Source organism: Varanus komodoensis, unplaced genomic scaffold (genome assembly GCF_004798865.1).
Source record: "Varanus komodoensis strain SLA01 unplaced genomic scaffold, ASM479886v1 scaffold101, whole genome shotgun sequence".
Classification (NCBI taxonomy): domain Eukaryota; kingdom Metazoa; phylum Chordata; class Lepidosauria; order Squamata; family Varanidae; genus Varanus; species Varanus komodoensis.
The window spans coordinates 703,817-723,692 of NW_025335275.1; the positions used below are offsets into that span (position 1 = coordinate 703,817).

General features: G+C 45.2%; 3 protein-coding genes across 8 annotated transcripts in view; 2 read left to right on the top strand and 1 right to left on the bottom strand.

The window, feature by feature from the left end:
- Positions 1 to 7,205, top strand: part of CARM1 (coactivator associated arginine methyltransferase 1) — a 127,496-nt gene extending 120,291 nt beyond the window's left edge. For 2 of the 6 annotated variants that reach the window (XM_044419304.1, XM_044419306.1), the window contains 3 exons: positions 1,101 to 1,178; positions 4,235 to 4,306; positions 5,733 to 7,205. In XM_044419304.1, coding sequence (XP_044275239.1) covers positions 1,101 to 1,178; positions 4,235 to 4,306; positions 5,733 to 5,869 — 287 coding nt within the window. In that variant the 3' untranslated portion in view covers positions 5,870 to 7,205. Of the gene's footprint in view, positions 1 to 1,100; positions 1,198 to 1,744; positions 1,773 to 2,354; positions 2,360 to 4,214; positions 4,307 to 5,732 lie in introns of all 6 variants that reach the window. The other 4 variants (XM_044419305.1, XM_044419307.1, XM_044419309.1 and 1 more) reach the window with 3 other exon arrangements.
- Positions 7,206 to 8,360: 1,155 nt separating this feature from the next.
- On the bottom strand, positions 8,361 to 18,286 carry YIPF2 (Yip1 domain family member 2). The gene is given in 10 exon segments (XM_044419334.1): positions 8,361 to 8,414; positions 9,412 to 9,546; positions 9,548 to 9,595; positions 9,862 to 9,948; positions 9,950 to 10,029; positions 10,868 to 10,929; positions 10,931 to 10,980; positions 11,772 to 11,824; positions 11,827 to 11,899; positions 18,260 to 18,286. Coding segments are annotated over 10 exon segments (669 nt in total).
- Positions 18,287 to 18,399: 113 nt separating this feature from the next.
- On the top strand, positions 18,400 to 19,539 carry TIMM29 (translocase of inner mitochondrial membrane 29). Its single transcript, XM_044419310.1, has 2 exons — positions 18,400 to 18,523; positions 18,764 to 19,539. Exons 1-2 carry the CDS (start codon positions 18,448 to 18,450, stop codon positions 19,387 to 19,389), a joined length of 702 nt encoding a protein of 233 aa, XP_044275245.1. The 5' UTR covers positions 18,400 to 18,447; the 3' UTR covers positions 19,390 to 19,539.
- Positions 19,540 to 19,876: the final 337 nt, after the last annotated feature.

A 19,876-nucleotide genomic window follows, 5' to 3' on the forward strand; every position in this document is an offset into this window, starting at 1 on the left:
AGCCATACCCTTTCTACAGTAATGCACCATGTCTGTTCCCTTCCTTCCTTCTCCTCATACATTCTTGAGATATATGAGGTTGCTGCTATCAGTTGTGGCTTAAGCCAAATATATCATTATATGTAGCCCCCTCAGCAGCTCCTTCATTGTTGTGCCCCATCTCTTTGATCCTGAGAAACATTAATCCTGTAGTATTGGTGAATATAAGATGTGAATTGGATAACTGCTTAAATGAGTGCCCCTTGTAAATTGCTTTGGGTTTTTTTTAGAGTAAGAGCAAACAGAAGTGCAATAAAGAAATGGATCACATCTGTGGGACTCTGTGCAAGAAACAGCTAGGAGATTATCTGCCCATGTACTTCCCCAGTGACTTGGAGGCACAGCAATCTGGTGCAACTTTGATATTAGGCAACTAAATACTTGGAGAGCCACTGGTGGAAGAAATGCCCAGTTCTCTTTCTGTCATGCTTCACAAGTTGACTACCTTGTTGGCCAGTGCTTATGCAACCCCTCTTCCTCTACTATTCAGTCAATGCCTTCTGTGTTTCAAGTGTGGCAAATGTTGTTTCATGTTGCATCTATCAGTTGCTGAGATTATGCCAAAAGGCTGCCGGCCTTTCCTGAGAAAGCATTCAGATTTCATCAGCTATTTCCCAGATTGCTATCAAGTGCTTTCTCTTCCAGGCTTCTGTTTGTCCATCTTTCCTTCCTTTTCTGTGTCATGTGTGCATTCACCCAGACACATGGAAAGAAAGAAAGAGCTTCCAGATACTGTGGAACTAAATGAGGAAGCCCCTTTGCTGCTCTTGTACCTGTGTTCTCAGCAGTATCAGCCCAGGAGTGCTTCTGCATAAATAATTCCATTGCTGTTTTCTCTGGGAAGTTCACCTGGGAACAAACTGCCTTTCTGAGAAAAGAGTTGTGCTGGGAAGAGCAGTATAATATCTGCCTGTAGGTGTTTTTGTGCTTCTAGCACTTTCCATGAAGTGTCCTCTCCTGCTCTGCAAGGGCCACACAGGGTTCTTGAAGTTCCAGATGTGCATGGATGTCTTAGTACCTTCCTTGTTTCTCACCCTCTTCCCTTCTACCCCATGATGCAGGGATGCCTACAGCCTATGATCTCAGCAGCGTGATTGCTGGTGGCACCAATGTTGGCCACAACAACCTTATTCCTCTAGGTGAGTTTGTGAGAATGCTGTGGACATAATATGTCTTGACTCTGGTAGAGGTTTTGGCAAAGTGCCCCATGACATTCCGATTAGCAAATTAGCTAAAAGCATGCTAGATGGAACAGCTGTTAGGTATTGGTTACAGAATTGGAGTGCTTATCAATGGTACCTTCTCAAACTGGGGAAAGATAACAAGCAGGGATATGTCAGAGCTTGGTGCTAGGACCAGCACTCTTCAACATTTATATTAATGATTTGGATGAGGAGGTGCAGAGAACAATTACATGATTTGCAGATGACACAAAACCGGATGGAATAGCTAATACCCTGTAAGACAGAAGATTAAAAATGGTCTTGATAGATTGGAATGCTGGGCTGAAAACAACAGAATGAAATTCAGTAGAGACAAATGCCAAGTTTTGCACTTAAGAAACCAAATGCATCATTACAAGATGGACAATACAGTGGTACCTTAGCTCATGAATGCCTTGGTTCACAACCAAATCGGGTCGTGAACAAAAATTTCATGAAAATTTTGACTTGGGTCACAAACTCCACATTGGGTGGCGACCAAGATTGCAGCCATCTCCCCCCCACCCTCAAGTGGGGAGATGGCCACGATCGCAGTTGCATTCATGCAGGGAAGACGTGCGTGATCACGGGCGTGCTCCTGCAGGAAAGACGGGCACAATCTTGGCAATCTTCCCCTCCGCCCAACCAGCATGATAGTGGTCATCTCCCCAGCCCCTCAAGTGGGGAGATGGCTGCGATCGTGCTGGGGGCGGGGGGGGGGGAGATGGCTGAGTTTGCGCCCATCTCTCCCTCCCCCAGCACACCCCATTCATGCCAGTCTCTCTCTCTCTCTCTCTCTCTCTCCCAGTGTACCTGCGATCGCGCCCGTCTCCCCCCCCCCCGCAAGCCGGGATGACAGGCGCGTGCAGGGATGACGGGCGCAATCTCAGTCGTGCTGGGGGGGGGGGCAGGAAGATGGCCGTGCTTGGGGTGGGGAGGGGGAGATGGCCGTGATCTTTGTTGTTCTGTCACTTTGCTTCACATTCTTCTGAATAAATAAAATGATTACGGAACGATTAACTTTATTTACATTGAACCTTATGGGGAAATTTAACTTGGGTCACGACCAATTTGGGTCACAACCAGAGTCCTGGAACCAATTAAGTTTGTGAGCCAAGGTACCACTGTACTTGGCTCAAAAATACTGCAAGGATCTTGGAATTCTTATAGATCACAAGCTGAACATGAGCCAACATTGTGATGCAGCTGCAGAAAAAGCAAATGCTATTTTGGGCTGCATTAACAGAAAGATAGCTTCTGAATTATGTGAATACTGGTTTCCCTCTGTTTGGCACTAGTCAGGCTCCATCCTGAATAATGTGCCCCATTCTGGGCTCCACAGTTTAAGAAAGATACAGACAAACTGGAAAGGGTGCAGAAGAAGGCAACAAGGATGATCCAGGGACTGGAAACAAAGTCCTATGAGGAGAGATTGAAAGAACTGTGTGTTTTAGCTTGGAGAAGACTGAAGGACGATAGAATAGCCCTTTTCAAATACTTGAAAGGCTGTCATGCAGAAGAAGGCCAGGATCCTTATGAATGTGATATAATGGGCTCAAGTTTTAGGGAGCCAGATTCCCGCTAGACATGAGGAAAAATTTCCTGACTCTAAAGCAGTATGACAATTGAACCAAGTAGCTGAGGGGTCATAGTCTCTTCCACGCTGAAGGCAATCAAGAGCAAGTCTTACATCTATGAAGCTGTCTGAGCACAAATGGGTTTGATTCACTCATATTGTTGGAAGCCAGAAGTTCAAGTCTTGCTCCTGTTAATTTGTGTCTCATTTGGAGTACCTCTAACAGGAACAATCGTAACACCTGGCCTCTAGAAAAGTAAGTGGCTTTATTAAAATTTGACACATATTAAAGCAATCTGTTGATGGCATTTAACCTTAACAGTTAAATGAAGTCTCCATATTATTCACATACTAATAAAATGCCTATCACTTTGGTATGTAGAAGGTTTTTACATTACTCAGATCATTGGGGTGTGGGAGGCAATGTAATCCCCTGGTGGATTACACTGGCAGAAAGCGAGCTTTGCCCTCTTTGCAAATGTGTCCTCTAGTGCAATGCTTTTGTTTTCTCAAAGGAATAAATGACAATCTTTTATATTTATGGATAACAAGGGTATAGTCCCATTAAAGAATACATAGAAAAAAGCCCTACAATTTTAGGCATTAAAAGGTTCTGCAACATAGTTGGAGTAAAGAATACAATCTAATCCCTACCCTTGTGGGAAACTACCTGCCATAAATATTGATGTTTCCTTCTGCCAGCATAGCCCTATCCTTGCTTCTGTTTCTTGCCCAAAAAAGGAACGTTTAGGGAATATGGCGAGAATGTGAGAATCAGCTTAACTGGATAAATCAGCAAACTTAAGCAATAGACCTGTACCTGCACAAGACGTTTCCACTCTATATTTAAAGTGTAAGGATGACAAGGGTGGGATAGAAATGATTAATGTGAATAAATCCATGTTTGGAATTAAACACTTGAAATTCCCTCCCCAGTTAACCTTTTGTTTTTTGTTCTGAGATTCTGTGGGGTCCAGGTAGATGCAGAAGACAGAATTGCCAATCCCAAAATATCCTGCTCCATTTTCTTGGGAAATGTTGTGTTTCTGGGATTTGTGTGAGATCATCACCATCCATAGAATCATTGGAGTGCCTGTTTATTTTAATTGGTTACCATTTTGGGGTGGGTTCATAGGCAGTTCTGGTTTTGCAGTTCAAAGTATCTCTGAACTGGTGTTTGGGTTCTGATGGTTGAAGAATCATGTCCTTCATTCCAGCAAAGTGGCTAACAGTCAGATACAGAATGAGTGAGATCAGAGTGGTTTTTCCTTAGCATATGGTTTGCTTTTGAGCTAGTTTTGGGCACCATACCTATATACTTGTAGATTGTGGGGGTGATGGAAGTTTACTATACAGTAAGCTTAAGTAGGCTAGTGCAGGGATTCGGCATGTCTGAGTATTCTTCTTTCTTCCCAAGCAGCCAACACTGGGATTGTCAATCATACCCATTCCAGGATGGGATCCATCATGAGCACAGGGATTGTCCAAGGTAAACCTGGCCTGGACCTTCCTAGAATTGAGAGGGGGAAGGCGTTTGTGGATGTGGGGTGAGGGGGTTGAGCAGTTTGCAGAGGTAGCAAGCATTTCATTTGTAACATTGATTTCCTGAAACTGAGCTTGAACTTGGTATTCCAAACATGTAGATAATAATGCCCAATTTTCCCTTCCCCCTAGGTCCTTCAAACAGTATCCCACAGGACACCATGAGATAGACTGTGTCGTATTTGACAGTCATGGTGGTTAGCTCATTTCAGTTCATAGTGGCTGTCAGAGTCCTTATAGCATACTGAATTCAACTTCCAGCTTTGACAGGGGCAATGTGTAGTGGACAGCCCCACATGTTGCACCAGTTGAGGCTGGAAGCTGAACTCTGCGCTTTCAAGGCAAGTTCCCTGTCTGCGCTAGCTACCTGGACAAAGGAGAATTTAAAACAATTCTTCTTGTCCCTGTATAGTAAAGAGGACTTCCCACCCTGAAGCACAGTGAGGATAGGAGAGCTGATCCAGCTGGTCAATCCACTCAGAACCACCTTGAACACAGGAAAGCAACAATTGGCTCCCACCTCCTGGATGTCAGTAGGCTGCCTCAAAAGGATGCCTGATCTGCCTTACTGTCATGCTACTAAATGAATTGGGCACCCACTTTCAGGCAGGAGTTTGAGTGGTGCTCAATCCACTCTGCATGGCTGCCCCGAACACATGGCAGCACCATGGAGTGATGAGCAGCTCCTCTTTCCAGGCATCCTTGCTGGTGGTTGCCGAGGTCCACTGTGCCCCCTCTGCATGGCGCAGATCCCATCCATCCTTCCCTGCTTGAGAGATTTACTATCAAGCTGTGAGCTAAGATGGCTGTTCTGTGCCAATGCAGGCAGATAAAAGCTGCTGAGAGGAGCCCCCAAAGCACTGCTTGGTGACTTTGGAAGCGACTGTCAGTGACACTCATCTGACAGCTCCTTTTTAAGTTCAGCGAGTGATTTTTATAGGGGATCACAACCCTAGAATAGTCCAGAATAGTCTTGGAAAAAGCAAGCCACCCTTGGTGAAGTAGCTCATTCCCATAGCACAACAGCATTGTTGTGTTGTCTAGACTAGATTAGTAGACAGGGCTCTTACCTAAAGATTCTTATGCTACAGTTGGTTTCTGAAGTGCCACAGCATTTTGCCTGTAACTTTTACTGATATAACACCTCATGGTGTTGAAATTAATTTTTCAAATTTTAGACAACATATTAAAATGTAAAGAGGTCTTGAATTTAAATTCAGACTTACCAATTCTAAAATTGCTTTGGCTCCTCCTTAGAACTTTCCCTAGAACAAAAAACATAGGTGATTTGAATACTCTGTGCTTTTTTTGCTGAAAAATTGGAATGAGTCTTTCGCAAAGCCAATAAGTAACTTTTCTCTCCTTCTCTGTAGGCTCATCTAGTGGCCAGAGTGCAGGAACATCAAGTGCTCACTACCCTGTCAACAGTCAGTTCACCATGGGAGGTCCAGCTATTTCCATGGCATCTCCCATGTCCATCACCACCAACACAATGCATTATGGGAGCTAAAAGACCCTCAGGCCTGAACTGACAGCACCAGGAAACCAAATGAAGAAAAAAATGCCTCCCTGCCCATCTGCCTCCTGCACCTCAACAGTTTGGCAATCACTTCTCTGGGTTTCTTCTATCCCTCCCACTAGGCTCACCAGAGATGTTGTGATCCTTGTACAATAGGAAACAACCTCAGTGGTTCTTTGATAGCAGACTTCTATACTTTTTTATGAAATGTTGGAACCTTCAACATGCTCAACTAAGACTGAATTCCTGTGCTCTGTGTCTTACAGCCGATCATGTCATTAATGGTATCATTCTTCAATCTTCCATGACTGATCAGTATTAGGCACAGACTGTAGAGCAGAACTGCAACAGGGTCTCTAGCATGCTCTGGGCAGTCCAACAGCAGTAACTTGAGCCTTCGTTCAGTTCCCAGCATTTTAAGCAAAGGGGCTGCAGCTGGCAGTAGAGTAGGCACAGATGAAAATCCAGCAGCACATCCTTCATATCCATGTTGATTTCTCAGTCTCTGGGCTAGTGTTTGCTTTGCTAAGACTTAAGAGGTGCCTCCCCTCCTGGGAGGGAATGGTAAAGCCCAATACCTCCAGGCTGTTTGGAAATTGCCAACATCTTACTGCTGTGGGTCTTGGGCCTTTGGAAGAACATCTGAGATGAACTGTTGTGCCACAAGCATCTTATCAGCAGGTCTGATGATTGCCTGTCTCTCAAAAATATTGATGTAACATCAAGGGGTTAAAAAAATTTAAAACATGAATGTACCAAAAATGGTTGCTGGCTGAAAGTGAACAATTTGTGTATCAGTTTCCTGTTGCTCATCTTGATGGCTGTGTCCTATTCTGGCCTCATTTTCTACTCTGTTCTCTACACTGTTGCAACTATTGTTTCTAGTCCCTCTTTCTTTACTTGGGCAGGCAGTGGGTATAGGGTGCCAAGTGGCTTAGTATGTAGACTTGCCTGTTCCCTGTAGTAGCCACCAGGGACTCTAGATGGTTCTGGCCTCTCTTATGAAAGCCCTTTGTAGTATTTGTATGTGTAACTGTAACCATTTATGGTATTTTTCTTTCTTTTTTTCCTTTTGAAGAGCCATTAGCTGGCTTTTTTAAAAGGACTTGGCAGGGACCCATTTTATGGAGGAAAAAAGTGTGTTTTACTTAGGCAGTTTCCTGTGGCTCCCAACATGGACTTACTGGGCTGAATTTGGGGGAAGGAGGGGAGGGACTTGTGGGGAAGCTCCATAGTGGATGAATTGTAGGGTCTACACAGCCAATTGTTAGGTCTGGCTAATCAATGACTTTGTGACTGTTGAATAAAACTGGGAGGGTTTTGAAGACTTATTTGCAGTGGCTGGTTTCCCCCACCCTATGTCTGGATGGAACTGAATAATGCTCATTTTCTTTCTGCTTGATAGTCACTTCTGGTTTTGAGGGGCATTTGAGAGACTTTTATCTCTGGCTAAATGCTGCCTCTAGCTCTTGGAGCTGGTTACAGATTCCTGCCCTGAAGCCTTCTGTTATTATTTCAAAGTCCCCCCCACCCCTTACAGATAGAAGAGGCACAAGAACACAGTCCTGGTCATATGTTCTAATATGTCAGTGCAGGAACATAGGAAAGAGCCAGTCTTCTCTCAGAAGACAAATAATTTAATTTAAATTAGCTTTGCATAGAAAATAAACTCAAATGGCTGAAATAATCTTTTAGTGATCTTCCTCCCTCACTGTGAAAATGCACTCAAGAGAAGCTATGACCTCTACTGTTGATAATCCCAAATGGCAGACGGTACACAAATGTATCTTAAATATTCACCATTACTTCCATGCAGTTCCAACCCAGCCTTATCAAAATCAAGTTTTGCTTGAAGGAGCATACCAAACAATTACTTCATGCATCCCCTTTCTTCAGTCATACTACTGCCACAGGTCTGTCTGGCTATGACAGCATGAAAGGCAGCAGCACTTGGTGATCTGACATGCCAGGCCTCTTACCTAAGGAAGAATGTTTTTCCCCCTCAATTCAGCTACCACACTGCTGTTCTCTGGCTGGCAATGACAGCCTTGAAATGACATAGCACTGCCTGGCTCACTAGGGGCTCCCTATTTCCACAGTTTTTCTGTGCCTCTGCTTTACTGGCCATGTACTGGGTTTTGGGCATTCTCTAAGGCCAGACGTTCACAATCAAAGCCTGTAAGGAAGCAAAGTATTGGGTAGTTTGAAGCCTTGCAACTTCCTTTAATCTTTTCCAAGCTTTTAGTCTTGTTTCTGGTGTAAGCAGGAGAGATGCTGATGGGAGGGCTGTACCCTGCTTCCTGCATTTCCATCAGTAGGTATGGGGCCAAGGGAGCAATGGGTGTTATACCAAATGATGTTCGAAGCCTCGCGGTATTTTCAGAACCCATTGCAGACTATGTGAGGCTCTTACCAGCTCCCCATCATAGGTGCAATGAGATGTTAGTCAGATGAGAGTTTTGCTTCTGGTGTGATGGACTGCTTATGTGGGGGCAACAGTAGGAGCAGCAGTGTTTGATTTCTGGAAGAAATGCAACTTCAAGAAGATAAAATTAAATTGGTTGGAGATGAAGCAGGGACCATTTAGGCCTTCCTTCCCCCTCCCTCTTAAATCTTAAACCCTAAGTGGCCACTGTTTCAAAAAATACTTTGGCTTACAATAAAGTCTGGATACAAAAAAAGTTCAAAATCACACTTCCCAAATTGAGTACCTCATCTAGAAACAAAATGAAGATTGAAATGGCAGAATAGATGTTCATATTAAGACCCAGGAACAGGCTTGGGCATCTAGTTCCCATTCTGTGTTCAGGTCTAAACCACTGAAATAATGACTGGATCCAAGCTCTGTCCACAATTCTGTACCTTGCTCACTTCTAGAAGTATTAACAATTTCCCATTTTATGGAGATGCCTATTCAGTCTTGCTTCTGAAAGGCTTTAGAATTCAACTTTCATAAGCTACAGCTATTATAGCCAGTGTCTGGGACCATAGGAGCTGTAGGCCAAAATATCAGGAACAAATTTGCCTACAGACATAAACACTGCATATCACATTTTTGTCTGACTCCTTATATATGCACAGATAAATTCTTGTTTTAAAACATCTATCAGTGTAATTTCCATGTTAACATCCCAGTACATTTTGACACCAATAATGAACAAAGCAAGTATCAATGATACACCAGAGATGTATTTGGAGGAAAACAGTCCGAAATAGATTCTCAATTCTAATTTGAATGGTCACTTTTACAGGCAGTACAGAATTAATCCAGAGCCACTTGGGTTTAGATCATCAGGGTTGAGCCTGCAGGGTTTTGGGTGAGATCTTACTCACTAAAAGGTACGAGGGAGGGGACCTCTAATCTCACCAATTGGAATAAATGAGGATTGTTCTTAGTACATAACTTACTATCCCAATTGGAAGGGGGAGTGCGCCCCCAGGATCCTCCCTGATAGTGAAATAGGGCAAGCAATGCTGCCCTGACTGAATTGCTATCAGAAGGAACAATCAATGTTTGCAGGTAGGACACTTACCTTGCAGGCAATTGCCAAAAGGATGTGGAGTGTAATAATCACAGCCATTATGGCACAAGCAGCTGCCTTGGAGTCTGGACAGACAACTGGTCAGAAGGTAAGGACCAGAACTGAACCAGATATACCCATGGCAAGATACAATCAGCAGTCACTAGAGCCATTATATTGGAATCATCCACAGGATCTGTGAACAGAAGTGGTAGGGAATAAGTTATTTGGTATGGAGAAATTGCATAAAGCATTTTAAGACCAGGTCCTCAGCAAGCAACAACTCTCAGGAATTCATAGTTTTTGTATGAAAATCCACCTATGCAAAATGGGAGGTACTGAAGGGCAATATGAAAATCAAGGTTTGAATACTTGGTACTAGAAAGCTTAATTCTAATTTGGAAGAGAAACACAAATAAGAACCCACCACCCCCTTCCCTGCCACCCTGTTAGTCTACTCACTGCAGTTGGGAAGTACAAAAACATTTAGTAGACATAGATGCACACTATCTCCAGGAAGGTGTGGGAGTCTACGTTGAAGTGGGGGCCCCTTCCGCTACTGCAGATAACCCCACAGGGCAACAGGCACCAGCCAGGTAGAGCAGTAGATAGCTATTACTGCAATAGTGACTGCAGGAGGCGGAGAAAGGCAGCCCCCACTATGTCAATACCATTCTGAGTAGCAGCAACTGCCAGATTCTACCAACAAAAATACCACCACAAGCTTCCACAGCCTCTAGGACTAGTAGCACTGTAAAATACAAACTTTCAAAATGTATGCTTTCAAGCTTAGTCCTCTGTCCCAACTCCAAGGAAAGTGAAATATAACAATGGTAGCAGCAATAACTGGGAAGTTCTGTTTGTTTTCCAAATCATGCCTGTCATACAGCCCAGCATGATAGGGTCAGTATTGCTCTGCTTACTGCATCAGCCCATTAAGCAGAAAACTACCAGCTTATTCCCCCTGCACACATCATGATCTTGTCCATGCCTGCTGTGGCCACAATACAGTTGGACTTCAACTTTCACAGGTTTCACTTTTGCAGATTTGATTATTTGCAAGTTTGCCATTGATAATGAAATGGCAGTTGTTTTGGTTGGCTGGGGAATGAAGCAGGGCTGGATGCAAGCTGTGACCGAAAGAGGTGCCTGCTCCCCCTGCCAGGGAGTGGTGGGGGGGGGGGTGACAGTGACTTTGGACATGAGCCAGGCCCTTCCTGGCTTCCTGCAGCAGGTGTCATTCAGACGTCTTCCCTCCTGGGGACACGTCAGGCCAGCATTCCACTTTGGCTGGCACCTAGCAACTGGTTGAGTTTAAGAGTTAAGGTTTGTGTGGGCTAGAGATATTTGTGGTTTTCCACTTTTGTGGGGATCCTGTGCCCCTAACTGCGTATGTGAAAAAGACTTGAGCTGCTTTTACACCCACCACGTAACACCCCTTTTCATACTTTTTCATGACAAACCTCACCTTTTTGGTATTGGGGTCTGTAGTGGAAGGAGGGGCTATTCATTTGCTCTAGGCAGTTGGAAGTTTTCACTGATAGCCAGTGTGAAGACCAAGGTAGCACGTATTGAGAAGGGTCATGTGCAGGGCACAAGTATAATATCAGAAAAGGTATTACCAAAAAGAGGGGCATACGTTTTTCCCCAAGGAGGCAGGCCTCCATGGTATAGAGCAGGGGTCCTCATACTTTTTCAATAGGGGACCAGTTGAAAGGCAACAGCGACCAGCAGGGACCAGGGAGGAGGGAGGGCCTGGGCGCGTGAGCCGGTGAGTCATTGTTGGGCGCGCACGAGGCGGCGTTGGGTGCCTGTGGTAGCGGCTCGCTCAGAGATCTCCAAGCAAGCAAGCAAGCAAGCAAGCAAGCAAGCAAGCAAGCAAGCAAGCAAGCTACCGCCTCCCCGCCTGCACTGCAAGGCAGTGGCGAGTACACGCACAGGGGAGGTGCGGGGAGGCAGGCAGCGGCAGCGGTGGCTCGCTTTCTGAGATCTCCCAACAAGTCCAAAACTATCTCTGAGTGAGCAAGCCACCACCTCCCGCCCACGCGGTGAGGCAGCGGTGCGTGGGCGCGCAGGTGGCAGCACGAGCCGGATAAATGGGCATGGCGGGCCGGATCTGTCCTGCGGGCCGTAGTTTGAGGGACCCATGGTATAGAGGCTTACCAGCCTTGACACTAGCATGAATAAAGGTGATGGAAATGTATTCAGAAACTTCGTTGTTCTTGCTCCTGGCAGCTCAGGGTGCCGAGCTGCCTCCTGGTATGAGAGCAAGGTACATTGCAGGGTCTGTCTTGCTAAGTTGTAGCTGAAAGTAAATCGAGCCTTTGAAGCAGGAGTCAGTGTTCTGCTTAATGAAGGACCTCTCTCTACTCACTATATGGGTTAGGCGTGTTCTGCAAGTTGTGCCATATAAAATTCTTCCCAGTGGAAGCAGTGACCATTTTATTCTGTCCAGTACCTGATAAGTAGAAAATATATCAGCAAAAAAATTCCTAAAGAACTCAAGATTTCAGAGCTTCCTATTGTCCACCCTAGGGACTACAGGAAGCCATGGACAGGTAACTCCCATGCGCTAAATTAGAAAAGCAACATGATTTGCCAAAGGTCACCCAGCAAGCTCACAGCAGGTGCAAGACAGAACTAGTTTAAAGTCCACATTCTAGCTAATAGACCACACTGTTGCTACATGGTCATTTTTAGACCTGTTTGGGGTTCAAAGTTAGAAATCTAGTGAAATATATCTCTTCTTCCCATAACAGAGCATCTACCCTGAATTTCAGCAACTGACAGTAGCACCTAAAGACGACAGCATCTTGCCTGACCCAGCTTCTTATATACTTTCTCTCCTCCCTGAAGTCCATCTGATATCCCATCATCTCTTCCTCATTCTTTTCCAGGTCTACAGCAAGTAGTTTCTAGGCTGGGATAACGTTTCCATAATGTCTCCATCCCACCTGTATCTTGCTCCTCAAAGCAGCCACTTATCCAAGTGATTATTCATCAAGCTGTGGAACAGTCCTACCTCAGTTTTATCTTCTTCCTCTGGCTAATGCTCCTCATTATAGCTGGAGACCAAATCCAGGGCAGTGTGACTTTGCCACTCATTCATGCTAAGAGTGGAGGCATCTGATTTGCTGCCAGAGAATCCATGGCCTCATCAGATTCTGCATGGACTTTTGCAGATTTGATTATTGCAGATTTGATTTGGAAAACACCAGGCCATCAGGACACAGCAATGAAAAAAGACTACATTCTAGAAGCCCTAAGGCTGAATGGAACAGTGCTTTTCAAAAGTAGGGAGGGACTTCTACTAGTGCTACTACTTCTTCATTCTAAATGAAAGGAGAAGTAACAAGCATAAGCAGTATCAAAACAAAGAACGACCCTAACATGGCAACTGCATCTGCTCAGGATGAGTTAGGCCTCCTCAGTTCTTGACACCACTGGAAAAAGTTCAGAGGAGTGCAACAGGGGACTGGAAACAAAGCCCTATGAGAAGAGAGTGAAAGAATTGGGCATAATTAGTCTTCAGAAGAGAAGACTGAAGGGTGATATGATAGCACTCCTCAAGTTTTTGGAAGACTCTCACAAAGAGGAAGGCTAAGATCTCTTCTTGATCATCCCAGAGTTCAAGACATGAAATAATGAGCTGAAGTTACAGGAAGTCAGATTCCAGATGGACATGAGGAAAAATTTACTGACTGTTAGAGCAGTATGGCAATGAAACCAATAACGTAGGGAGGTCATGGGCTCTCCTACACTGGAGGTATTAAAGATGCATCTGGATGCATTTGTCAGGGGTGCTATAACTAAGTCCTGCATTAACCAGTAAGTGGGGGCTTGGACCCAATAGCTTTATTGGCCCATGCCAACTCTGAGGGGCATCCCTGGGCAGTAATTGAGTGACAGCACCCACAACTCTCCCTCAGCATTCCAAAAAGTGCCTAACTGAGTGTGTTTAGGCCTGTAGTCTTACTTCTGAGCAGTTATGCATAGACTTATACAGTAAGACCTGTTGACTTCCTTTTGCCAAATGGCCAATCTTTACTTCTATAGCCAAGTGCTTAACAATGTACTTTATGAAGTAGAATGGTCAGTTGGCAATTCTGGTGGTGTAAATCTCAGGTGAAACAGAAAAACTAGTAGGAACATCAGAGACTACATTCATAGAGCTTTGATCATGAGGATGCCTACAAGTTAGGCAAATCAGTACCCTCCAGATATTTTGGGCTACAACTCCCAGTCTGACCACTATGACAGGTATAGTAGAAAGCAGCTGTACAGCAACAAATCACCTACCCACTATCAAAAGTGTACCTATGCCCACAACCCAGAAAAAGAAAGCACTTATCATGAAACTTGAGCTCATCCAGAGCAGCCATGATGTAGCTGCATTATCCTAGAATGGAAAGAAACCGTGCTGCATGGTAGAGGTTACTTTTAATGCCAGCTTTGCTTCGGAGGGAGTTCCCCCTTCCTCTCACCTAATCCCATGGTAAACAATGCCACAAGACTTTCCTCCCACAGCCACCCTATTCCTGCCCTGCCCTCAGGCACAGAAGAGACTTACTCTGCTTCTGCACAGCAGACTCTTGCATCATATTGTCTTCGGGATGCACTGAGGCTACTCAAAGGTTCTGGAAAGGCACTTGGCAGATGCTCAGAGACTTTGTCTCCTTCATGGATCACTGTCTTGTCGTGGTGAAGGGGCTTGCGTAGCTCAATGAAGCTATGAGCAATGCCACGCAGGGCCATCCAAGACGGACAGGTCATAGCAGAGAGCTCTGACAAAACGTGATCCACTGGAGAAGGAAATGGCAACCCACTCCAGTATCTTTGCCATGAAAACCCCATGGATAGTACCAAAAGGCAAAAAGATATGACACTGAAAGATGAGCCCCGCAGATCGGAAGGTGTCCAATATGCTACTGGGGAAGAACGGAGGGCTAGTACTAGTAGCGCCAGAAAGAATGAAGCAACTGGGCCAAAGCTGAAAGGACACTCAGTTGCAAATGTATCTGGTGGTGAAAGGAAAGTCCGATGCGGCAAAGATCTATACACCATATGAACCTGGAGTGTAAGATCCATGAATCAAAGCAAGCTAGATGTGATCCACAAGAGATGACAAGACTGAACATCGACATCTTAGGAATCAGTAAACTAAAATGGACAGGAATGGGAGAATTTAATTCAAATGACCATCAGGTATACTACTGTGGGCAAGAATCCCTCAGAAGAAATGGAGCAGCCTTCATAGTCAATAAAAGAGTAGGAAAAGCAGTACTGGGATACAATCTTCAAAATGACAGAATGATCTCGGTTTGAATCCAAGGCAAACCATTCAACATCACAGTAGTCCAAGTCTATGCACCAACCACTGCTGCTGAAGAGGCTGAAGTTGACCAGTTCTATAAAGGCCTACAACACCTTCTAGAATTAACACCAAAAATGATGTCCTTATCATCATGGGGGATTGGAATGCTCAAGTAGGAAGACAAAAGATAACCGGAATAACAAGCAAGTTTGACTTTGGAGTACAAAATGAAGCAGGGCACAGGCTGGTAGAATTTTGTCAAGAGAATAGGATGGTCATAGCAAACACTCTTTTCCAACAACCCAAGAGATGACTGTACACATGGACATCACCAGACGGTCAACACAGAAATCAGATTGACTATGTGCTCTGCAGCCAAAGATGGAGAAGCTCTATACAGTCAGTAAAAACAACACCAAGAGCTGACTGTGCCTCAGATCATGAGCTACTCATTGCAAAATTTAGGCTTAAATTGAAGAAATTAGGGAAAAGCACTAGACCACTCAGGTATGACCTAAATCATATCCCTGATGAATATACAGTAGAGGTGACAAATAGATTTAAGGAATTCGATCTGATAGACAGAGCGCCTGAAGAACTATGGATGGAGGTTTGCAACATTGTACAAGAGGAAGCAACTAAAACCGTCCCAAAGAAAAAGAAATGCAAGAAAGCAAAATGGCTGTCTGAGGAAGCTTTACAAATAGCTGAGGAAAGAAGGGAAGCGAAAGGCAAGGGAGAAAGAGAAAGATACACCCAACTGAATGCAGAATTCCAGAGAATAGCTAGAAGAGATAAGAATGCCTTCTTAAATGAACAGTGTAAAGAAATGGAAAACAAAATGGCAAGGACCTAACAGAGGCAGAAGAGATTAAGAAGAGGCGGCAAGATTACACAGAACTATACAAGAAAGAGATTAATGTCCCTGGTAACAACGATGGGGTAGTCACTGACCTCGAGTCAGAAATCCTGGAATGTGAAGTCAAATGGACCTTAGGAAGTCTGAGCAACAACAAAGCTAGTGGAGGTGACAGCACTCCAGCTGAGCTATAAAAAATCTTAAAACATGATCCAGTAAAAGTGCTACACTCAATATGCCAGCAAATTTGGAAAACTCAACAGTGGTCACAGGATTGGAAAAGGTCAGTTTACATTCCGATCCCAAAGAAGGGTAATGCCAAGGAATGTTCAAACTACCGCACCATTGCACTCATTTCACATGCTAGCAAAGTTATGCTCAAAATCCTACAAGCTGGGCTCCAGCAGTATGTGGACCGAGAACTACCAGAAGTACAGGCAGGATTTTGAAGAGATAGAGGAACTAGAGATCAAATTGCCAACATACACTGGATCAAGGAGAAAGCTAGGGAGTTCCAGAAAAACAGCTACTTCTGCTTCATTGACTATGCTAAAGCCTTTGATTGTGTGGATCACAACCAACTGTGGCAGGTTCTTAAAGAGATGGGAGTACTGACCATCTTATTTGTCTCTTGAGAAACCTATATGTGAGTCAAGAAGCAACAGTGAGAACTGGACACAGAACCACTGATTGGTTCAAAATTGAGAAAGTTGTTTGGCAAGACTGTATACTGTCGCCTGCCTATTTAACTTATATGCAGAGCACATCATGAGAAAGGTGGGGCTAGATGAATCACCAGTTGGAATTAAGATTGCTGGGAGAAATATCAACAACCTCAGATATGTAGGTGATACCACTCTAATGGCAGAAAGTGAAGAGGAACTAAAGAGCCTCTTGATGCGAGTGAAGGAGGAGAGTGCAAAAGTTGGCTTGAAGCTCAACTGAATGCCATGATCTTAGTTTTCTTAAAAATCATGGCATTCAGTCCTCTCACTTCCTGACAAATAGATGGGGAAGAAATGGAGGTAGTGACAGATTTTATTTTCCTGGGCTCCAAGATCAGAGCAGATGGGGACTGTACCCAAGAAATTAAAAGACGTTTGCTCCTGGGGAGGAGAGCTATGGCAAATCTAGACAGCATACTAAAAAGCAGAGACATCACTCTGCCAACAAAAGTTTGTATAGTCAAGGCTATGGTTTTTCCAGTTGCAATGTATGGCTGTGAAAGCTGAACCATAAGGAAGGCTGTGCACCGAAGAACTGAGTCCTCTGAATTGTGGTGCTGGAGGAGACTCCTGTGAGTTCCTTGGACTGCAAGGTGATCAAACAGGTCAGTCCTAGAGGAGATCAACCCTGACTGCTCTTTAGAAGGCCAGATCCTGAAGGTGAAACTCAAATACTTTGGCCACCTAATGAGAAGGAAGGACTCCCTGGAGAAGAGCCTAATGCTGGGAACAATAGATGGCAAAAGAAGAAGGGGACGGCAGAGGATGAGGTGGCTAGATGGAGTCACTGGGGCAGTTGGTGTGAGCTTAAGTGGGCTCCGGGGGATGGTGGAGGACAGGAAGGCCTGGAGGAATGTTGTCCATGGGGTTGTGATGGGTCACACATGATTTTGCGACTAACAACAGCAACAGAGACTTTGTGGACTGGACACCACCCAACCACCTAGACACCATCTTGGACATCGTCCTGGCACCCTGTCCCGGGGGAACCAGATGCCCCTTGCTTGGGCGCCCCCTTATTCCAAGCAGCCCGCTGTAAGAATGCTTTCTTAGGTACTTTAGAAGGATGGCAAGCAAAAGGAGTACAGTAGTTTTATGAATGACAACAGCAGCTGCCACTAAGGCTCCCAAAACTACTCCTCTGCCAGGGCCCTCCAAAAGAGGGTTTTTCAAAGGCACATGCAGTGCTCACAGATGTAACTTAGATGGACAGTTTCAGAACGAATTTGCCGGGGTACTTCTCCCACCCAAGCTGCACCTGCAAAAAGAAAGTGGTTGTAGTTGCTCAGGTAACACTGAGAAAATCTAGAACTTTAGTTGTACAGCAATGTATTCTTCCTCCCCTCCTTCCAAAATACAAACGGGTAGAAGCAAAAAGGATCCAGGCACCTTCTCTCTAACTCAGGTCATTGGGGGCTCGGAGGGGACACGTTGCTTGCTAGCTTTCGAAACTTTTAAAAATGGTTGCAAACACAGGTATAATCCACAGTGCAAATATAGCCCTTCCCATCATAATTCATATGAGGAATACGTGGTATAGTGTTGTCGTTCCCATCCTGCAGGCTGCATCCAGCTGTCGTAAACTGGTTTAAAACGCTGTCGTTCAGAATCTTACCCACGTAGCAGGGGTAGAGAAATCGTCGCTTATGGCAACCTTGCAATGTAGGCTAGAAGTGCAGCTGACAGGAAAAGCACCGCAACGTGATCCAGCGTTATTAACTTATACAGTCATATGTGTCTGATACACGACAGCCCTCAGATTTGTTAAATTGTGTTTAAAAATGTTTGGATACCGGTTCCTCGCCCTCTCTTTATCACCTTGTTCGGGGAAGCTTCTTTGGAATTTCAGCAAAGAATAATTTTTTAAATCCCCGTGCAAAACACAGCTCAGATTGCACGAAAGGTCGTTTACAGACCTCCACAATCCCTCAACGAAACGCAAATGCTTCAGGTCCCATTTACTTTCGTAGAGACGCGCTGGTTCTTCATTCCCAGGCTGAGAAGGAACAAGGACTAGAAAGAGTGTATTACTCTTCCTATTCTATCTCTACGAAAGTGTCGTCATCAGGCCTCTCTTCCGGTCACCCCGCTCCGCGTGGTCCCTCCTGTTCATTCGTCCGGCTGGAAGTGTTTTCTCGGCCAGATTCGTGATGACGGAGCCTCCGGGCTTGGGCCACACTGAAAAGAAGCGGCTCTTGTCGGGCCGCCTCCGCACCGGCCGACTAGGTGAGTGGCGAGGGTGAGAGCGCGGGGAAGCTCGGCGAAGCAGCCGCAAGCGCCTCTTGTTGGGTCCCGCCGGCTGCGGCTGGCCTCGCCTTTTCCATGCCACCTGCTTCGCTGGGAATAGAGACGGGTTGCTTGACGGGGCGCTGTTTCTAGGCCCGTACCCCCCCTCTTCCTTCCCTAGGACCCTCTTGACCCCCGCGGAGCTCCGCTTAACCTTCCCCGCTCTCCCTCCCGGCTCAGCTTCGTGGTGGAAAAGCCTCCTGCACGATTACGCCGAAGCCTGCAAAGAGGTGGCTCAGAGTGTCAGGCAGCGGCCGGGGAAAGCGGGCCTCTACATCTCGCTGCTGGCCGGAGCGGTGGGCTGCAGCCTTCACAGTCCGTGCGAAGAGTCCTTCGAGACCAGCCTCCTGGAAGCCTCGGGCACCCTTCTCCTCCTCTCGCCGTGGACCCGCAGCGCCAGCTCGGAAGGGCACGTTCAGCGACTCATGAAGCTGAGAAATCGGGGTCAGCTGCGCTTCCAGAGTCTATTCTTTTTCTCCCTGGTCTACGAGGCTCCTTTCGATGTAGGAGTGGACCTTTACCAAGTGCACTGCAAGTACTTGAAACCATGCTGGACAGACTTTCCCAGCCAGGTCCTGGATGTCGGCTTCTGGGGGCGCTGGTGGGTTTTGCACACCAAAATGCAAGATTCAGACATTAATGATGAGGAGTTTCAACATCTACCAGAGCATCTCAGGACAGTTTCTTTCCATAACCTGCACTCAGAAGCCAATGAGAAACTTTTTGAGGAGAAGTACAAGCCTGTTGTTCTGACAGAGCAGCAAACCCAGCAAGTAAAAAGGGAGAATCAAGGGCAGCTATACTAGTAGTGTAGTTTGGCTGTAGCATTCTGTCTTCCTCAAAGATAGTGGAACAAAGTAAAAAGAACTGTTATAAATTTCCTCTTTTCTTTTTGGTTGCTGGTATGTACTTCTAGACTTAGCTAGCCATGGGGAATAAATGCTGCTTGAAAATGATGAGTGTTTTATTTCTTCATTGCGGTGTTTCTTCATTGCTGCTTCAAATTGGATACAAAATCTTGTGGAGCAAGTCAGTGGACAAATACATTAGTTTAACAGCTAAACAGTTTGAACTCCTGCCCCAGAATTAACAAGCTAACCAACTTGGTCTTGGTGCCTCTTCCTTCCCACATAAGTTAAAATAGTAGGGAAAACCTGGATGTGGGCAGTTTTACCTTCATACATTACTTGGGAGTAAATGTTATTGAACTCAATGGGGTTTCACTATGCGTACAGTACAATCCTGTACTGTATGCATACTTGCATTGTAACAGTACGATCCTATGTATATTGG

What these genes read in the sequence shown, in the direction of transcription:
- TIMM29 (XM_044419310.1), top strand. Translation starts at nt 18,448, where the DNA reads ATGACGGAGCCTCCGGGCTTGGGCCACACTGAAAAGAAGCGGCTCTTG. An exon ending in CCTCCGCACCGGCCGACTAG is followed by an intron (nt 18,524 to 18,763) that starts GTGAGTGGCGAG and finishes CTCCCGGCTCAG; the next exon opens with CTTCGTGGTGGAAAAGCCTC.